At 45.6% G+C, this 17678-nt stretch overlaps 1 protein-coding gene across 1 annotated transcript in view; it reads left to right on the top strand.

Annotated features, from left to right (window-relative positions):
* Positions 1–16294, top strand: part of TINAGL1 (tubulointerstitial nephritis antigen like 1) — a 144988-nt gene extending 128694 nt beyond the window's left edge. The window contains exons 10-12 of the mRNA XM_085648481.1: positions 777–900; positions 9573–9618; positions 10537–16294. Of these exons, the coding sequence (XP_085504607.1) occupies positions 777–900; positions 9573–9618; positions 10537–10680 (314 nt within the window). The 3' untranslated portion in view covers positions 10681–16294. The remainder of the gene's footprint in view (positions 1–776; positions 901–9572; positions 9619–10536) is intronic.
* Positions 16295–17678: the final 1384 nt, after the last annotated feature.

The following is a 17678-nucleotide window of genomic DNA, read 5'->3' as shown; positions in this document are numbered from 1 at the left end:
TGAGCTTTGCATTTCGTAAAAGGTTTCTAAAACATTGCAGAGTTGTGTGTCAGGTGCCTTTACAATTAATTGCACACACCCTGGCTAACTCCCTGGCCAATAGTCACATAATCAAATTATATGTCTGTATAGCTCTTTTGGTCCCAAAGGCTCTATGAGTCTGCTGGTTAACTCAAATACTCTATGTACTTTAAAATAATCTCAAATCTGATGACATCCCATAACTTCATAATAGTAATATTTCAGATGAAATATCTTTGTTTAGTTCAAATTTCAAATGAGGAATTGGCCCATTGTTTGCATTTACACACCATTTCCATTTGGAAGTCACAGTTCAGAATTCACATTCATGGGCATCTAGTCTTACTATTGGTCAGTAGGATCTTTTTTTTTTAAATCTGAATATGATAGACTTCAAATATTTAGGATCCAAATTCCGTATGGTTCCAACAATTAGGTATAAGAAGCTGTATTGCCATAAGTTTGTGGTTAAAATGAGATAATCTGACAATATCGAAGTATTCTGTGATCTCACTGATTGATGCTGCTTTTGGTCAAGATGTTAGAGGGTTGCCACAAAGTTGTGAAAAGGCATGTTGGCATACGTGTAGAGTTCTCAAAATATATGTATATGCACATAGCCTGCCTAGAAATTCCTCCTTTTCCTTATATCCCTTTCTGCCTCTTTCATTTTTCGTGTATGTCATGGGAAATCTGTAATGCGATTGGATCAAGCTCCATGAGTGACCTCTGACCATCTATTCTATCTCTTGCAGCAATCTTGGAAGTGCATGAGGACTTCTTTGTGTATAAGAGCGGCATTTACCGACACACCCCAGTGACGCTCGGCAAACCAGAACGCTACAGGCGGCATGGCACTCATTCGGTGAAGATCACTGGGTAAGTTGTGTACACTGGTTGCTTCTGACGTTAGGTGTATCTTTCATTGAGGCGAATTTGAGGCTGGTACTGCTGAGAAGAGCAGGTACTGTTCAATAAAAAATTTCACTGGGGCTGCTGCGAACTGTTGTTATCCTCATCGAGACCTGGCTCAGCCCAGTAATTGGGCCCGACATCGCCTCAGCAATGCCAGACAGCTACAAGATAGCACACTGAGACCGCATCAACAAACAAGGCGGTAGAATCACCATCATCCACAAACAAAGCCATCCACTACACCACCACTGCAGCTGACACCACCCTGATCATGGAACACCTCAACTTCCAACTTCAAACAGACAGCAAAGCCACCATCAGAAGCACCCTCGACAACTGTCCTCCAGGACCTTACCCTAGTTTCTGCAATGCCATCCCTGAATTCATTGCACCGCTCGCCATTGACTACAAACACTACTTCTTCCTTGGAGACCTCAATTTTCACCCTGATGACCTCAATGACTCTAACACCGCCAACCTCCTCGAAAGCATGAACAACATTGGCCTCATCCAACTAGTCATCAACTGCCCATACAAAGCCTGAAAGACATGAAAAGAAGCGCCCTTGCCACCGCATCAAAGCCAGTTTAAACCACAGCAAAGAACTCTTGACCATCTTCAGAGAGTTCTCCAACCCGTCAGCCACTGGAAACATTATCACACCTTCCTAAGAACTCTGCGACACTCTGGTGTCCATGACAATATCACCTCCATCTATAAAAACTTCGAACCCCAACCCACGCCACTGACTTCCTCAGCCTCCTTACTCCCGTGGAAACAAATCCCGACCACCGGCTCACCACCTGGTATCAGCTCACCACACAAAACACCATAGCCATCATGAACCCGGTTCACTCAGGAGCACCCATGGACCCCTTGCCCCACCACATCTTCAACCTCGTGAGCAAGATGATCAGCAAAGAGCTCGCCATCATCTTCAATTCATCCATCACCATGGCTACCTTCCCCAAAGAATGGAAACACACAAAAGCCAAACCCTGTCTCAAGAAACTGTCCACTGACCCCAGTAAACTCAAGAACAACTGCCCTTTCTATCTGCTACCATTTCCTGCCAAAGTCTTCGAAAATGTCATCAACTGCCAAATCACAGAACACCTGGAGACCAACAATCTCCTGGACTCTTCCCACTTCGGATTCCACACCAACCACAACACCAAAACTGCCTTGATCGCTGCCACCGATGACATCAGAACCCTCTTTGACCAGTGAGAAACAGCAGCCCTGATCCTCCTCAACCTCTCTGCAGCATTTGACACCGTATCCCACCACACCCTGATCCAGAGGCTTGCATATTATATGTCTTGTAATATCAGTCTAATGAATTGATCTCTCCTAATGTATACAGTGAAATAATGCTAGTTGAATTGTATTACTGTGTTGCACTGCATTGTATAATCTAAAATCCTAATAAAAAATTATTTGAAATGAAATGAAGATGCTTCGCCACATTGGAATGCAAGGAGATGCCCTCAAATGGATCACCTCCTTCCTCACCGGAAGAACCCTAAGAATCCACCTACCACCCCCCTGGCCAACATCGCCAACATATCATATGCCAACACCCAGCTCATCCTCTTGGTATCAGAAGACCCCTCCACCACGATGGCTAACTTCTATAGGTGCATGACGAGCATCGCCGACTGGATGAAAGACAACTGCCTAAAACTCAACACAGACAAAACGGAAGTGCTGATCTTCGGAAACAACCACACTCCTTGGAAAGGCTTCTGGGGCCCGCCTGAGCTAGGACCATCTCACACACCCACAGAAAATGCCAACAACCATGCTAGCATCATGAACAGCAAGCTCACTATGAAAAGCCAGATTAACGCAGTCTCCTCTGTTTGCTTCCTCCCCCTTCGCATGCTCCACAAGATCTTCAAGTGGCTCCCCAGCAACACCAGATGAACCGTCACTCAAGTCTAGCCACTAGTCAGCTGAACTACGGCAACACACTCTATGTAGGAAGCACCTCTCACCTCCTGAAGAGACCGCAGACCATACATAATTTAGTGGCCAGACTCCTCCTCGACCTTCCCATGTGGACTCACATCTCCTCCCATCTCCGGAAGCTCCACGGGTTCCCTGTTCATAAGAGATGCCAAATTTAGATGCTGATCCACACCTACAAAGCCCTACAAAATAAAGGACCAGCCTACATCTACCACCGCCTGAACTTCCAACAATCCTCCAAACACCAGAGCTCCACCTTGCTCTTTCTTGATTACACCCCTTGTATCTGCCATTGCAACAGTGGAAAACGCTCCTTCTCCTACCTTGCAGCTAAGTCCTGGAACTTCCTCCACCGGAATTCTTCTTCTCTGCTGGAATACAGGAAAGGACTCAAGACCTCGCCTTTTGGGCCAACACCTGTGAGGCTTCCTACAGAAGGGAGGTAACACCTCTTTCCAGTGCAGGCCTCTATTGTCTCCTTTCCTGGGAGTCTTTTTTCACATCTCCCCAGGAAGCCAGAAAGCTATCTCAGGTTCAGGCTTCATGTGCAACCGTTAAGGGCACAGGGGATTGAAGGCAAGAGAGTGGCAAATTTGTTCAAGTTGCGCACTGTAACCAGCTACTTTAATTTTGAATGTTGTTTTATACCTTGTATGTTTTAGAAGTTGTTTTATACGTTGGTCGCACCGTTCCAGAGTAAGCACAGATGAGGCGTCACCGTGGAACTCTGCACTCGCCAATTGGGCAGCCAAGCCTTTCCACAGTAAAAACAACAGCTTTGCATTTTTACTAACAGGTCATGTAACATGTAAAATACACGATCTACCCGAGAGATATGTTGCACCCTGCCTTAGGACTTGACATGACTGCCATAGGTGTGACTTACACATATAACAGGGGTAGTCTGACTTTGCCATTAGTTTAAATGGCAACGTTGGGCTAGCAGTTTAAACTGCTCTTCCAGTCTGGAAATTGCGGGCTGGGTGTCATGTCTTCCTTGTGTCACACCCAGAATGGCACAACCAGTTGTGCACTCTCTGGAGTGACCATCTAATTTACATCCTCTGGGTACAATTAACTGGAGGACTACGGATAAGTAAGGCTGGCCAATTGGATAAGAGCCAATTCGACATACCTGTTAAAGAGTAAAGGCACAGGCACTGACGTCTGGTTAGTAGGCCTGGGCGGTAAATTACGTTCCACTCGCGGAATTTGCAGAATTTGGGTAATTTCGTGTTCCACAGAGAATACGGAATTGCTCAAAACTCTGCGTTCCGCGGCTTCGCAGAATTTTTTGCTTGTTCGCGTTCTCAAAATGCGTGTTCGCAAGATATTTCCCTCAAGCACGCAAACAGCATTCGCAAACAGGAAAAAAGCATTGCGAACAAGCAATTCCACGTGTTTGCGGAATTTCTGCGTGCACGCGGAGATTTTTTACTGTTTCGCTGAGCTTTGCGCAGCGCGCCTACGCAAATTCCGCCCACCCCTACTGGTTAGCAGGCATCAGTGCACGCTCAGAGTCGGATAACCAACAGCATCAGTCCAAATACTTAGGGGTGACTATACAAAAAGAGGCATTTACTTACAGTGGCCCTTCTGACAAATGTCACTACTGTGGTATTTCAGGTGTAGCAGCCCTGTTTGGAGGTGCTCACAGCGTCTTAGCTGCCCTGCAAAAGCACCGCTACCACTCCATTAAAAGGATAATTGCCATGCTGAAACGTGCCCCATTATGGGAATGGCAGCCTGTTGATAGGCACTGGTTCTGTCCCTTTAAGGTATACCAACAGAGAACTAGTGCAGGGACCAAGGCTGGATGGGTTTGTGGCATGCACTTCGTGTGCCATTCCTCAGGAATGTGTGACGTGACCGGAGTTCGAGAGTGACTTCTGATGCGCCCTCATAACAAACTAGCATAACTGAGGCGACCTTTGGCCTGGAGCCGTGGTATCGCAGGCTGTGTACGATGGAGTCAACAAGGCGTTGCCTTGGAGACGATTTCCAACATGGAAAGCAAGCAGAATGCTCTGGGATGGCTGCCAGCTCTCCTCCCCTCCCTCACCACAGTTCCTCTTACCCGCCCTGCCTTGCCTCATTCCCTTCTTCTAGTTCTCCCCAAGTGGATCTCCTCACCTGTGCTGCCTTGTACCTCAGTAAAGGCAGACTTCTGAGCACTTCGTCGTGGGTATGGTGGTAGCAGGTGCTCGATGATACAGCTACCCCATACATTCTTGTCAAGCACAAACAACGAGTGCTTCAGAGGCACAGGGAGCCTCCTAGCAGATACATCAGCTGCATTCGTGGAGTGCTTCAGACCCCAGACAAGGGCGCCCAGTGCTGTGATTTGCATTCATTTCCTGGGTGCACTTACACAGTGTGTGTTTGAAAGGATTTTTACTGTATTATGCCTTATATGGGAGACGTTTGGGAGGTGCATAAGGTACAAAGACATGCTTCAAACACGGTGCACATCAATTGAAGCACCAAGGGAGCTGTTTTGAACCTCCGGCCTTTTGTGTTTGACGCCTGTTGAATCACCCCCTGTGGACCATCAGCTCCAGTGGCAATTGAGAGTTAACACCACAAACGTGTTGCAGAAGAGGTTTTGTCTGTGATATAAAGGTAGAAGGGGCATATTATCAAGGCCAGACGATAAACTTATCGCCGCTTTAGCGTCCGTTTTCGGCGTAAAGCGGCGATAACTTTATTGCCTAATCAGCAAGGACACACTAGTGCGTGTTTTGCTGATTTAGCCCCCGTTTCCAGAACGTCTAACTTTGCATCTCATTACTTTGCATCGCTAATGAGATGCAAAGTAGGCGTGGCTGATAAACTAACCCGGGAAAATATCGCGAAGGCAGCTTCGCGATATTATCAAGGAAGGGTAGCGATTTTTTAAATCGCCTTAAGTATGCCTTAACGCAGGAATTTAACGTCTGTTAAATTCCTGACTAAGGCATACTTAACATGGGGGTGGATTGTGTGGCTAAGACCACAGGCCCCTATCATCAAGGGTATCGCCGTTTTCCATGGAACATCGCTGGAAAACCAGCGATGTTCCATGGAAAACATCGCTATTGCTAGCATAATTATCGCCATTGTGCTGAGCGTTGTTAATACAGCGCTAGCATGGCGATAATTATCTGCGATAGCTGGCATTTAAACATTTTAACGACGCTAAGAGCGGCCAGCGATAATTATCGCTGTATGTTGATAATATGCCCCGAAATCCGTTTATAAAAGAGATATCTTATAACGCCCATTTCAACCTCGTACCATTCTAATGTGTTCACTGCTTTCGAAACAGGACCTTATGCTAAAAATAGGCCTAGCCTATGTTTTGTCCGTGAGTGGTATCTCGCATAATTCCCTACTGTTTGCATACGTCATGCTTTTTTGTTGTTAATTTGTTATTCTTGTTTGACTCATTTCTGCCCATAGGAAATAGTTTTCAGCAGCAAACGTCAACAAGGAATTGTGCGCTTGATGTGTGCAGTGGCCTTGAGACATTTTCTGCTCAAGCCAGTCTCTCACTCTTCTCTTAGGTGATTTTGTATGCAAGCGTGCCCTCGCATACAGCTTTCCCACAGCTGACTGTCGAAATGCATTTTGTGTAATACACATAATTTGTGCAAAAAAAATGACATGCGCAACGCGCGGAAAATAATTCACCCACCCCATGAACCTAATATCAAACCTCCGGACTGAAATCTGGGACTAGAGACCATGTATGATTTTTTATTGTGATTTTAGAAGCCAGCAATCTAAAACCTGGGCCAGATAAACCAATGTCAGCCGAGAGGATAATAATTGCATGTAACGGCCCTCACCCCAAATGAAAATATCTTTGCATTTCAACTGCTCACCGTGCAGCGTTGATGGGTGTATATATTATATGGAGACCTGTAGAATCCTTCACTTCTTATGGTCTGGCAGACAATTATGTGAGAACCAGCAGTAGAGGGGCTGTTCCCTACCCACAAGTTGGGAGCCAGGAGTACATGTTTTGATTGGGCGGAAGTTGCGTGGTTCCACAATAAAAGTGCTTGACCTCCACCCAGCTTTGATCATTTTATTTATTTGTCCAGCTACCTGAGCCTGAATTTTCAGGTGCACAGACATGGCATTGTAATGTGTTAAATTGTCTAAGATAACGAGATAATTTATGGAGTTTTTATCTGGCAGCACCACAGATGGGAGAAGTCATTCATTAAAATACATGGATTTTTAGGTCAGGCTCGACCGTGCATTCGTAAGCCTGAACTATTGGCATTGTCAACGCTTGTTTAACTTTCTTACCCACTGTGTGTTATTCTCCAATGGCTTGGCATCCTAGAGACCATTAGAGGTGCCGTGTCTGTATGTTGTACTCTTTCAAGACAGTACTGACTCTGCTGGGCTTGAGGTGCATAAAAGATGCATCCACATCGTTAGAGGAAGCGGGTTACTGCCCCTTCGTGAGGTTTGGATGAGACAGCCTGTCAGTAGGAGTGTTTGATAGTTTGGAGTACAGGGATTTTTACCTGCTCTTTTAAGATAATAATCTATCACAATTCACTATTCTATCCATGCAGTCCCACATGAATATGACCCTTTACTTTTCCCGATTGTGCGCATGTTGTATGTAATATATGTTGCATAGATGGTGTCCTCTATGAACACACGGTGACTTTAGCACAAGATGGAGGTCCCTTAGGCCTGCCAGCTTCCTTCATCATTGGGGCATACCTGTGGTTGGCACCTCGAAGACACAGTAGTTGTTCAGAACATGCGCAATTCACATATATATGGTAATCTTCTGCTCATCTTCTGCTCAGTATAGCACCTTAGCCCCTCCACGATACACGAAGAGCAGGGTTCTATTCTATCCAGAGAAGCCACTTCTGTGAAATAAAACCTCTGGATCAGAAAACACAGTTCCCATTCCAGCAGACATGTTTTATTCTCCCATCTTGATGTTTTCTTCTCCCTTCTTCTCATTGGCTGTGAAGTTCATAATTGAAAGTGAAGCATGTTGTGGACTGATCAATGGCTTCCCGCCAGTGCGCCCTCATTCTGGTGCTGAAGTTAATAGTAATTATATATTGCTTATATCGCATATTCATAAATATATCTGAGGTCTGCCATTGAGTGATGGCGGTGCATGGTGGGTGAAGACGTACAATGTAGGGATAGTTGGAAAATGGCAGAAGTGGGACAAACAAGGTATTTTCAGTTAAAGTAAAAGAGAAACTCCCAGGAAGAGGAGAGTGGAGATTTGTGGAGATTGTACTGTCTCTAAATTGCTGAAAGGCAAGAGGGATGTGATAGAAATTGGAGATAACTGGAGAAGGTGAAGAAAGGTATCATTGTGATGAAGAGAATGGTTAAAATAGAGCAGATGATGGCCTTAGTTGAGTCATCAGCGGATGCAACAGCATCACTACTACATGTGAGCCATGCAGAATGCAGAGGTGAAAATCAAGGAACGACTGGGGCACATTATCAAGAAACGGCGTTAAAATTATCGCCTGTTTAGCGGCAGAAAATTGCCGCTAAAGCGGCGATAATGGGCTTGACAATATGCCCTGGAGAATTCCAATAGAAGCCCATGTTCACACCAGAACATGGGCTTCTATTGGAATTCCCAAGGGCATATCATCAAGCCCATTATCGCCGCTTCAGCGGCAGTTTTCTGCCGCTAAACCGGCGATAATTTTTAACTCCGTCCTTGATAATATGCCTCGACTGTTCTTTAAACATCAGGTTACAGATGCAGTGTTGTAACAAGAGGGCCTTATAGAGGTCTTGGACAGAGAGATAAGGGCTGCAAATGTGTGTATGTTGATTTTTTATAAAGTCTCGGACGCGAAAGAATATCACTGGGGTGGTGTATTTGCATCTTTTTGGCTTCTCAGGGTCCACAGCTGTACAGTATAAAAGGCATACTAATTTCTAAATAGATTTTCATCCCTCTGTATCCCTTCAGATGAGGGAAACATTCTTGTTTGCAAGTAATCCCAAACTGTATGACCTTCTACTCAAATAGACAGCAAATTTGAAGGAGGAAGTGCAATCTAGTAGAAATCAGGTATTGATTTTTCTACATGTTAGAATGGGCCTTGTTCATAAACATAGATTTGTTGCTCTCAGCTGTCCTTCATACACGGGGGTTGATTTGATATATTCCTTACACAGTGAAGACTTGCACAAGAAGACTTGATATTGCCTTTTTAGAAGTGTTGTAGGCTTCAGTATTCCTCCTACAGTGCCCAGATTTGTTGTGTGTCTCCTACAGAGATTACGATTTGATGAATCCCTTTAGGAGCGGTTAAGATTCCATTTCTCCCATGCATAAAGTCTTACATTTGATATCTCCCTTCTATGGATGTGTGTTTTCTTATTGCTCTTAATACACATTTGTATATAATACATCTCCTTTATATAGAGTTGTACATTTGCCACTTGTTCCCTGATACTTATAGATGTTTAACTGACAAATATATTTGATACGTCTGCTATGTCTATTATACATAACTGTGACTGTGATAATTTGCTGACACTCATATGGGGTTGGAGATTTGATCACATTTATATATCTCTCGTAAAAAAAATATATATATTTTTCATTTAATCAAACAAGAAAAAACTGATGTAATTTCCCCTTGTCTTTTCTGGTGAAGGTGGGGGGAAGAACGCAATCGTGATGGACTGGCACAGAAATACTGGGTGAGTTTTGCTTTTAATTTTAAACCATGAAGTGCATACATTAAATTTTCCTTTGAACCATTACTCGTGCTAAATCCATATTTTCTAGACTATATCAAGTTTAAATTCACCATTAAAAGCACTCTCTGTTAAATCCAATTTTGATTTAACAGTACTCACGTTAGATTCACCCTTTACAATCCAGTACTTGTTCAATCTATCTGTAATAATGTAGCACTTCTAAATTCGCCATAAATAATACTGCACCTACAGTAAATGAACCGTAACAAATCAGTATCTACATTACACCCCCCTTCATTCATCCAATATGTTTTAAATTTACCTGACAGCATAGAACTTGTGCAATCCACCTTTAGCAATGCAATTTTAAGTACCTTAAGTAATGCAGGTGTAAGTTAAAGTCGCCCAAAATATAACAGTGCCTTATGCAAATCCATCTAAAAATAAAACCATGCCTAGGTCAACACCACCTTTAATAATACAGTGTCTTGGTAATGTCAACCTTTATTACTGGAGTAGCTTGGTTAAACCCACCTTTTAATTTAGTGCCTACGTAAAATCCACTTCTTATGAAACAATATCGTGTCTGTTAAATCAAAACTAAATAATAGTTCATATGAAAGCAGCCTTCAAAGAGATAGTGCCTGTTAAATTAACATATAATAGTCCTTCAGGTACTAAATTAATTCGTATCAATACAGTGCCTGTTATAAACTACTTTCCTAATACAGAGCCTATCTTAAATCTACTATTTATATTACAGTGCAGTGACTATTAGTGCCATTACTGAAGCTAGGTTAAACCCCATTAAGTAATTCAATCTGCATTGTGACATCATCTGTGGCCTTAAGTGTACCTAGATTTAGGATGTATGTTGGTTATGCCTGGTTACTAAATCACAGATGTTCTTTCCAACAGCTTGCAGCCAACTCTTGGGGCAAAGACTGGGGCGAGCGAGGCTACTTCCGCATCGCACGTGGCAGCAATGAGTGTGACATTGAAGCGTTTGTGGTTGGCGTTTGGGGACACGTCAGCATGGAGGACATGAAACGCAGGAAGTGAGCATCTATGCAGAGGGATGGTGTTCCCTTGAAACACCCATGGACTCTACACACCACAGACTGTGATCCGTGATTGTGACTGGACATTCTGCACATGACTGATAAGGGCCTTATGAAAGGTGGCATGTGTGCACCAAAAGCTGCAATTTTAGGGCTTTGTACCATCGAAAAAGTTCTTTCCTCAGAAATGTCACAGGCAGTTGCTAGAACACGTGAACAGTGTGTACTGCGGCATTGACTGCTTGCAGTCCCGCTCCTGTGACTTCAGTCTTTAGTCAGATTCCTGTGATGTCATCAGTCTGCAGTCCCACATGTGTGAGGGCATTGCTTACAGACCCAGATTGTTGATGCCATCTGCCTCCATTCCAGACTGCTATTTTCATCCTCAAACTCCCACATGTGGACGCTGCTCACAGTTTCGCACTAGGGGTATAATCATGCTGTTGCATATATGTGTGGTTCTTTAGCTTGGTTCCTCACACTTGTGACATCAAGAGACAAAGAATATTCCTTTTGAAGCCATTAGCATATATATGATTCCTCTGATGTCATCAGTGTGAAGCCCCATATTAGTGGTATCATTAGCTAGCCCTACACTAGTGATGGATGTGCCACAGTTCCACATCCCTTACCTTATCAGCATGTCTTACTATATTTGTGATGTCATCACCCTGTAATCTCACATTGGTCATGTCATCGACCAATAGACTGCACGCATAATATTATGCCTACATACCCAGGCTAGTGGTGTCATGAGGTTGCCTTCCCACACTTGTGATGTCATCAGCCAAAGTAAGATGCTAGTGGTGCCACTAGCCTTCAGCCACACAGACCCGTGATGTTGGCTGCCTGCAGCAAGACTCTGCATATCACTAGCCCAAGTATCATTATTGCGATGTTGTGAGCCTGCATTCTAATATTTGTGATTCCATCAGCTCAAGTATGATTGTTGTGATGTCAGCTCCCTACATTAGCACGTTAGTGTTCGCCTCATCCTGCATCTCTCGACTTGTGATATTGTCAGCCTGCACTCCCTGTTCCCATGCATATGCTGTCATCGGCCTCCATTCCCATTCCGTTTATGCCATTAATCGAAGTAGGATTCTTCTGATGTCATCACCCAAGTTTAAGTGTGATGTCATCATGTTGCATTAACAGATTAGTGATGTCATCTGTGCTCCCTGCTTCCCTACATTCCTGGTACCATTAGCTGCGTTCCTCTAACTGTAAAGTCATCATCCTGCATACCAATACTTGTGATGTCAGTAGCTTAATTATCACCCTCGGGGGCCTCGTTTATAGACTACTGCTGTAGCGCCATCTTTGCAGCATTATTCACCCACATGATACTTGTGCTTTCATAACTTTGATCTGAATTGTGTGATGTCACCAGCCTGCATTACCAACCTTGTCATCAGAATCAGTCTGTTTGATGAGAAATAATAAGCAAGCACTTCCCTTTTTCTGATATAAAATTTTCTTTGCTTTTGAAAATGCCTTTCCTAGATCTAAATCACTCTCTGCACTAAAAGACCCTGCCCTCCACCACTGAAGATAGGTGTGGTCCTTAGACCTAAGGGTAAATTAAGTGGGTGATGCATGGCGAGGAGGGATTTATTGATATTTTGCTGATATTTTGTTGGCCACTATGGTGAGAATAGCTTTTTACCCTTGATCAAGTACACTCTGACTCTAAATCAACCTTCACATGCAAATAGGTCCTTTACCCCTCGTTATATGGCATCTGCCTGTACAGGTATGTTAGAGATCATGGTGTCTGAACACTGTACCGATGTTCACTGTGGCTATTCTCAGGGGAAGCTGAGTTCACGTCATGGTCAAGGTGTTACTTTCCATGTTTTTCCTCGAGGACCATTATTGCTGCACCTGGGCATTAGACCGTCTGTGCTAGAAAGACTGTCTGCAGTGCCAGCACATGGAGGTTCTCCCCAGCCTGGACCGGGTGCCAGCGCTTATACCACTGGGGAAAGAGTTCTATTGGCCTCATATGTCCTGGACAGTCATCAGCGAAGCACTCCTGCTTGAATAGATTGCGTGTGCATTGGACACCAAACATGCTGCTGTACGATGTCAGCTGTAAAGGGGCAGCAGAAGATTGTTTCATCATTTTTCGGACACATTCCTCAGGTTTGCATCTTCTTGTATGATGTCAGCTTCTATAGGATACAAGAAGACTTACTGGCTCTCCTTCTTTGGCCATTGTCTTCAGAATATGCTCTTTGTGAATGGTGCCAGTGCCAACAGGGCAGCAAAAGACTGACTGTCTATCTTTCTTTGACCCTGATCTTCAGCAGTGGCGCAACTAGAGCCAAATTTCAGGGGGAGCTAAGAAAACATTTCGGGGGAGGGGGAGCTAATGCTTCCAGAAATAGGCAGAGTGGAGCGGCAGGGACTCTAAGAAGGGGTGAAAAAACAGCAAGGCCTCTTTAACAAGCAAATGGTCTTTTAAAGACCTGTGAAGTACTCAGTGCGGCTGTGTGTGTTCCCGGGAAGCTGTCTCAGCCCAGACTGCCATACATAATGGGGGTGGCTGAAGCCCTTTGAGCCCAATGGGCGTTGCATGCCTCATCTTCAGGGTATGCTCTTGGCGAATAGTACAAGTGCCTACAGGGCAGCAGAAGACTGACTGTCTATCTTTCTTTGTCCATGATCTCCAATGTGTGCTCTTGGCGAATAATGCCAGTGCCTACAGGGCAGCAGAAGACGGACTGTCTATCTTTCTTTGACAGTTGTCTGCAGGGTGTACTCTTGGTGAATAGTGCCAGTGGCTACAGGGCCGCAGAAGACTGACTGTCTATCTTTCTTTGTCCGTGATCTCCAATGTGTGCTCTTGGCGAATAGTGCCAGTGCCTACAGGGCCGCAGAAGACTGACTATCTTTCTTTGACAATTGTCTTCAGGGTGTACTCTTGGCGAATGGTGCCAGTGCCTTCAGGGCAGCAGAAGACGGACTGTCTATCTTTCTTTGACAATTGTCATCAGTGTGTGCTCTTGGTGAATGTTGCCAGTGGCTACAGGGCAGCAGAAGACTGTCTGCATTCATCATTGGTCATGTTTATGGGAGGATAATCATTTTGCATGATGTCAATACTGAAAGACCAGAAGAAGACTGACTTTGCCGTCCCCTGGAAGGAGGCAGGTAAAGCGGCCTACCAACCCCATTGCTGGCAGAAGATTTGACAGCAAGTCTAGTGCTGGCACAAACCGGGTTTGAACCTGGTACTTTTTCCTCATTGCTATCAACAAGAGCTGAGCAACAAGAACCTTGGCTAGCTGAAGGCCAATGAACACCCACCATACCCCTCCCAAGCCCTGGGGCTTGCGGAGAGGTGTTATTAGTAGCCACCATGGGTTTCTGCTGACAGCAGAAGGTCTGGCTTATTCAGCCGTGGTCAGCCGTGTTTTCATTCTATGGGCTTTGTGTTGGACAGTTTTCCCCCTAATCCCAGCTAGGCTCCAGCCTTCATTGTTACTGGGTGTGAAATGTCTGTACTTTTTGCTTAGTGTTGTGTTTTTTTCCTGTGAACCTTGCACAGGAAGGCGAAGCACTAAGCTGCATCCATTGAATTTAAGATACACAGAATTAAGCTCACTCTACCTCAGCACGCATAATAAAAGTCCCACAATACACTGCCATATTAGTGTAATGAACAGACAGAGGAGGGGACTCGTGTCATCGTCCTCTGCCAGAGGCAAGATGGGGCTTCTAAATTGCTAAATGACAGAGGTGCTGGCGGGTGAGGAAATCGTATCATGTCGCAGAACGCTAGAGACCTCTTCCTTTCACAGCTGTACTTAATCTAATTTTCCATGTTCTCAACCTGGTCTGAGGCAAAATGCTACAGAGGCTCATCTTTTTAATTATCAGAGCTAGTGTCAGACAGGGGTGTAACACAGGCTCCTGCGTGCGGGAGGTGGGGAGGAGTGGGGATGATGGGGGGTGAAATCCGCCAAGGGGCCCCAAACTCATCAAGGGGGCCCGTTCCGCCCAAGCCAATGACTATCTGTGAGATATGGGAGACTCTGGGGGCTCATCTCATTCCGTGGTGGGGAGCCATTGTTTTTTGTTACATGACTTGCATACACAAGGACACTTTTCCTCGGTCTAGAAACTTCTAGAGCCCCTTAACTTCACTACGTGGATCTAAGAATGGAAGGCACTCTGTCCTTTGGGTTTTACGTCCTTTGACGTGTTCCCTTCACTTCCTTTTTTCAATGGAGGAACTAGGTGCCTTTGTGCCACACTGGACAGCTACATGTCAAGTCTGGAAACTGTTATTGTGAGGGGACTGCACATTTATCATCAGGGCCGGCTTTAGGCAGTGCGACAGGCGCGGCCGCACTGGGCGCTGACCTTTAGAGGGGCGTTGATCTAGGTGTGGGGTGTGCTATTTTTAGCAATAACTTATGATTGGAGAGATGAGGGACACTTTTGCCTGGTGGTAGTGAGAGGATCTGAGAAGGCGGTCACGGGGGTGCCAAAAATTATGGTCACACAGGGCACCACCAGTGTTAAAGCCGGCCCTGTTTATCATAACACTTGGGTCGGCATCAAAGGGGTCGGGTGGGGGACACTTTCTTATCTAGCTCGAGACACAATGTCAACAGCCATGATCGAGCTTTACCAGGTACAGCACAAAAAACAGACTTTTTATGAAATTATATCAGGATTGTTTGAACATACCAAAAAACTCTGAAAATGGCCTTGAAGATTTGATTTGCTCTGTAAATGTACTTGCACACTCTACGCTCTCGAGGCAGGGGTGTAAATTAGTTGTGTAAGGACAGTGCAGGGCAAGTCAGACCACGCACTGACCTCCTCCACCTGATAGCTCCCGTCTCACATAGCAACATCAAAGACCACCTGGCCAGAGAATTCCCCCTCGAGGCACGTGTTCGACGGAAGAATGCTTGTCGTTCCAGGGGCGCGAGCTCGTTCTTCTGAGGGACCCTTGGCTATCCTCCCCCCAGTGGAGTATGGCACTGACGGGGCCGCACCCCTTCCAGTGTGATGGTCCCTTCCAGATATACGAGACCCGGCCATTGGTGCGGGCCCTCGCCTTGGAAGCTGACTCTGCCTTCGATGGCCCCTCTGTCCTGGCTGCGGCCCTCATACAGGGCCACCGGCCTCATCTGCACCCAACCGTGTGGACCACGGCGCACTTCCCATCCAGGTCCGTTGGCCGTGCTTGAGGTCCCGGCACTCTCAGAGCAAACCCTACCAGCTGAACCCCAGTCCTGTCTGCAGACTCCCACACCACTGCCTGTTCCTCCCTCCATACGCACACTCTTATTGCGAAATACCCGTGGCCTCGTGAAAGCTTGTTCTGTAAAAAGTCACATGCGCCTGACCTCTTTACATAGCGCCCAGCTTCCCTTTCAAGCGTCTCTCCTGTTTGGTGCTAAAAGCCCTGGGGTGGCCCCAGCCCCTGGTTAATATTTACAGATCTCCTGAAGGCTGGAGCCCGACCACCCTGAGACCCGCACGACATTCACCGCACATCCTGAATGGGCCCAGCGCCCCTTAAATTGCCTGGGAAACTGTGCATATATCCGGATTGTATTTAAGTGATATAAATATTTTCTATTTAACGATCTGAGATGTTATCTGTGAGTTATTTACTGCGTGGCTGCTCCGGCGTCCCAAGAGAACAGTGTGTCATTGTGCCCGAGGGAGGCGGGTGGGCACTGGAGGAGAAAGAATAACACATGGGGTACAAACTTGGCATCAGGTGCGGCGTACATTTTTGTTTTCAGAATGCCAGCTCAATTCCAACACAGTTTAGTGGTAATAAAAAGCCAGTTACTTTTTCCCATGAGTAGAGGTTCAATTAAGTGACCCAAGACTCAAACTGAAATTTCAGTGCAGCACTGAGACCATGGGGAGATCTATACACGGAAGTGGGGGAGCGCTGCGATGGCCTCCTCGGCTTAACGCCGCTCTCCTCCTCTTCTGAAACGCAGGGCTGCACCAGATTTACAAGAACGTGGTGCTGCCTTGCGTTCCCCCCTGCGATGGCGCTAAGTTCAGCAACTCAGCGCCAACGCAGGCACCCTTGCACCATGGCGCAAGGGTGTTTGCATGCAGGGGAGGATTGTTTGTGAGCAGGAAGGTGTCCCTTCCTGCACATGAACAATCCTAAAATGCCATTCTGTCACTTTCATTTGTGCTGCTTCATGCAGCACACACGAAAGTGACCAAATGGGATTTTTAAACAAAAGGTTTGATGGTTTGTTTATGTACAGGAAGGGACACTTTCCTGTACATAAACAAACCATGGCAGCACACATGCAAAAAGCAAAAACGAGGAGAAATAATGCATTTCTCCTCGTTTTGCAATCTTAAGACCAGTTTTTACCTGGTCTTAATTTTGGCGCTGCCTCGTATGTATGCCACCCTTGTATATAGGGGGCAGCATCAAAATGAATGGTTCTGCAGTGGAGCGCCCACCGCAACACCCACTGCCCACCCCTTTCACGCTAACCATAGCATGAAAGGGGCCTTATGTACAAGGCAGCGTTAAGCCATGTTAGGTGGCTTAACGCTGCCTGGTACAAAAGGCGCAGCCCCTATCGCCACCACAACGTCAATATAGGTGACGTTTTGGTGGCGATAGGGGCTTGTACATATGCCCCTGAATGTGAACATGGGATTTTATGAAACCTTCGCGTAACATAAAAAAGCCTACTGAATTACAGCTTAGTGCTTAAAAACAATACTTGCTTTCGTCATTTGCCAACGCAAAGGTTCCCCTCCCCCATCTCCCCTGTACCCAGAAGCGTCTCCATGTATGCCTTTTCATCTTTGATCTTCTGGCATGAAAACAATATGCAGCTCTCCAAAGCAAACAGCCATCCCAGGAGCTCTTGGGTCACCTTCATTTATGGATAAGACATGCCTCTCCTCATATCAGGTAAAGGACAAGGGGGGATATGTACCATGAAGTGGCAGAGCATGTTGTTAGCCTCATTGGCTCAA

This window comes from Triturus cristatus, chromosome 3_2, assembly GCF_964204655.1.
Source record: "Triturus cristatus chromosome 3_2, aTriCri1.1, whole genome shotgun sequence".
NCBI lineage: Eukaryota > Metazoa > Chordata > Amphibia > Caudata > Salamandridae > Triturus > Triturus cristatus.
This window is presented reverse-complemented; position numbering and strand designations above follow the sequence as displayed.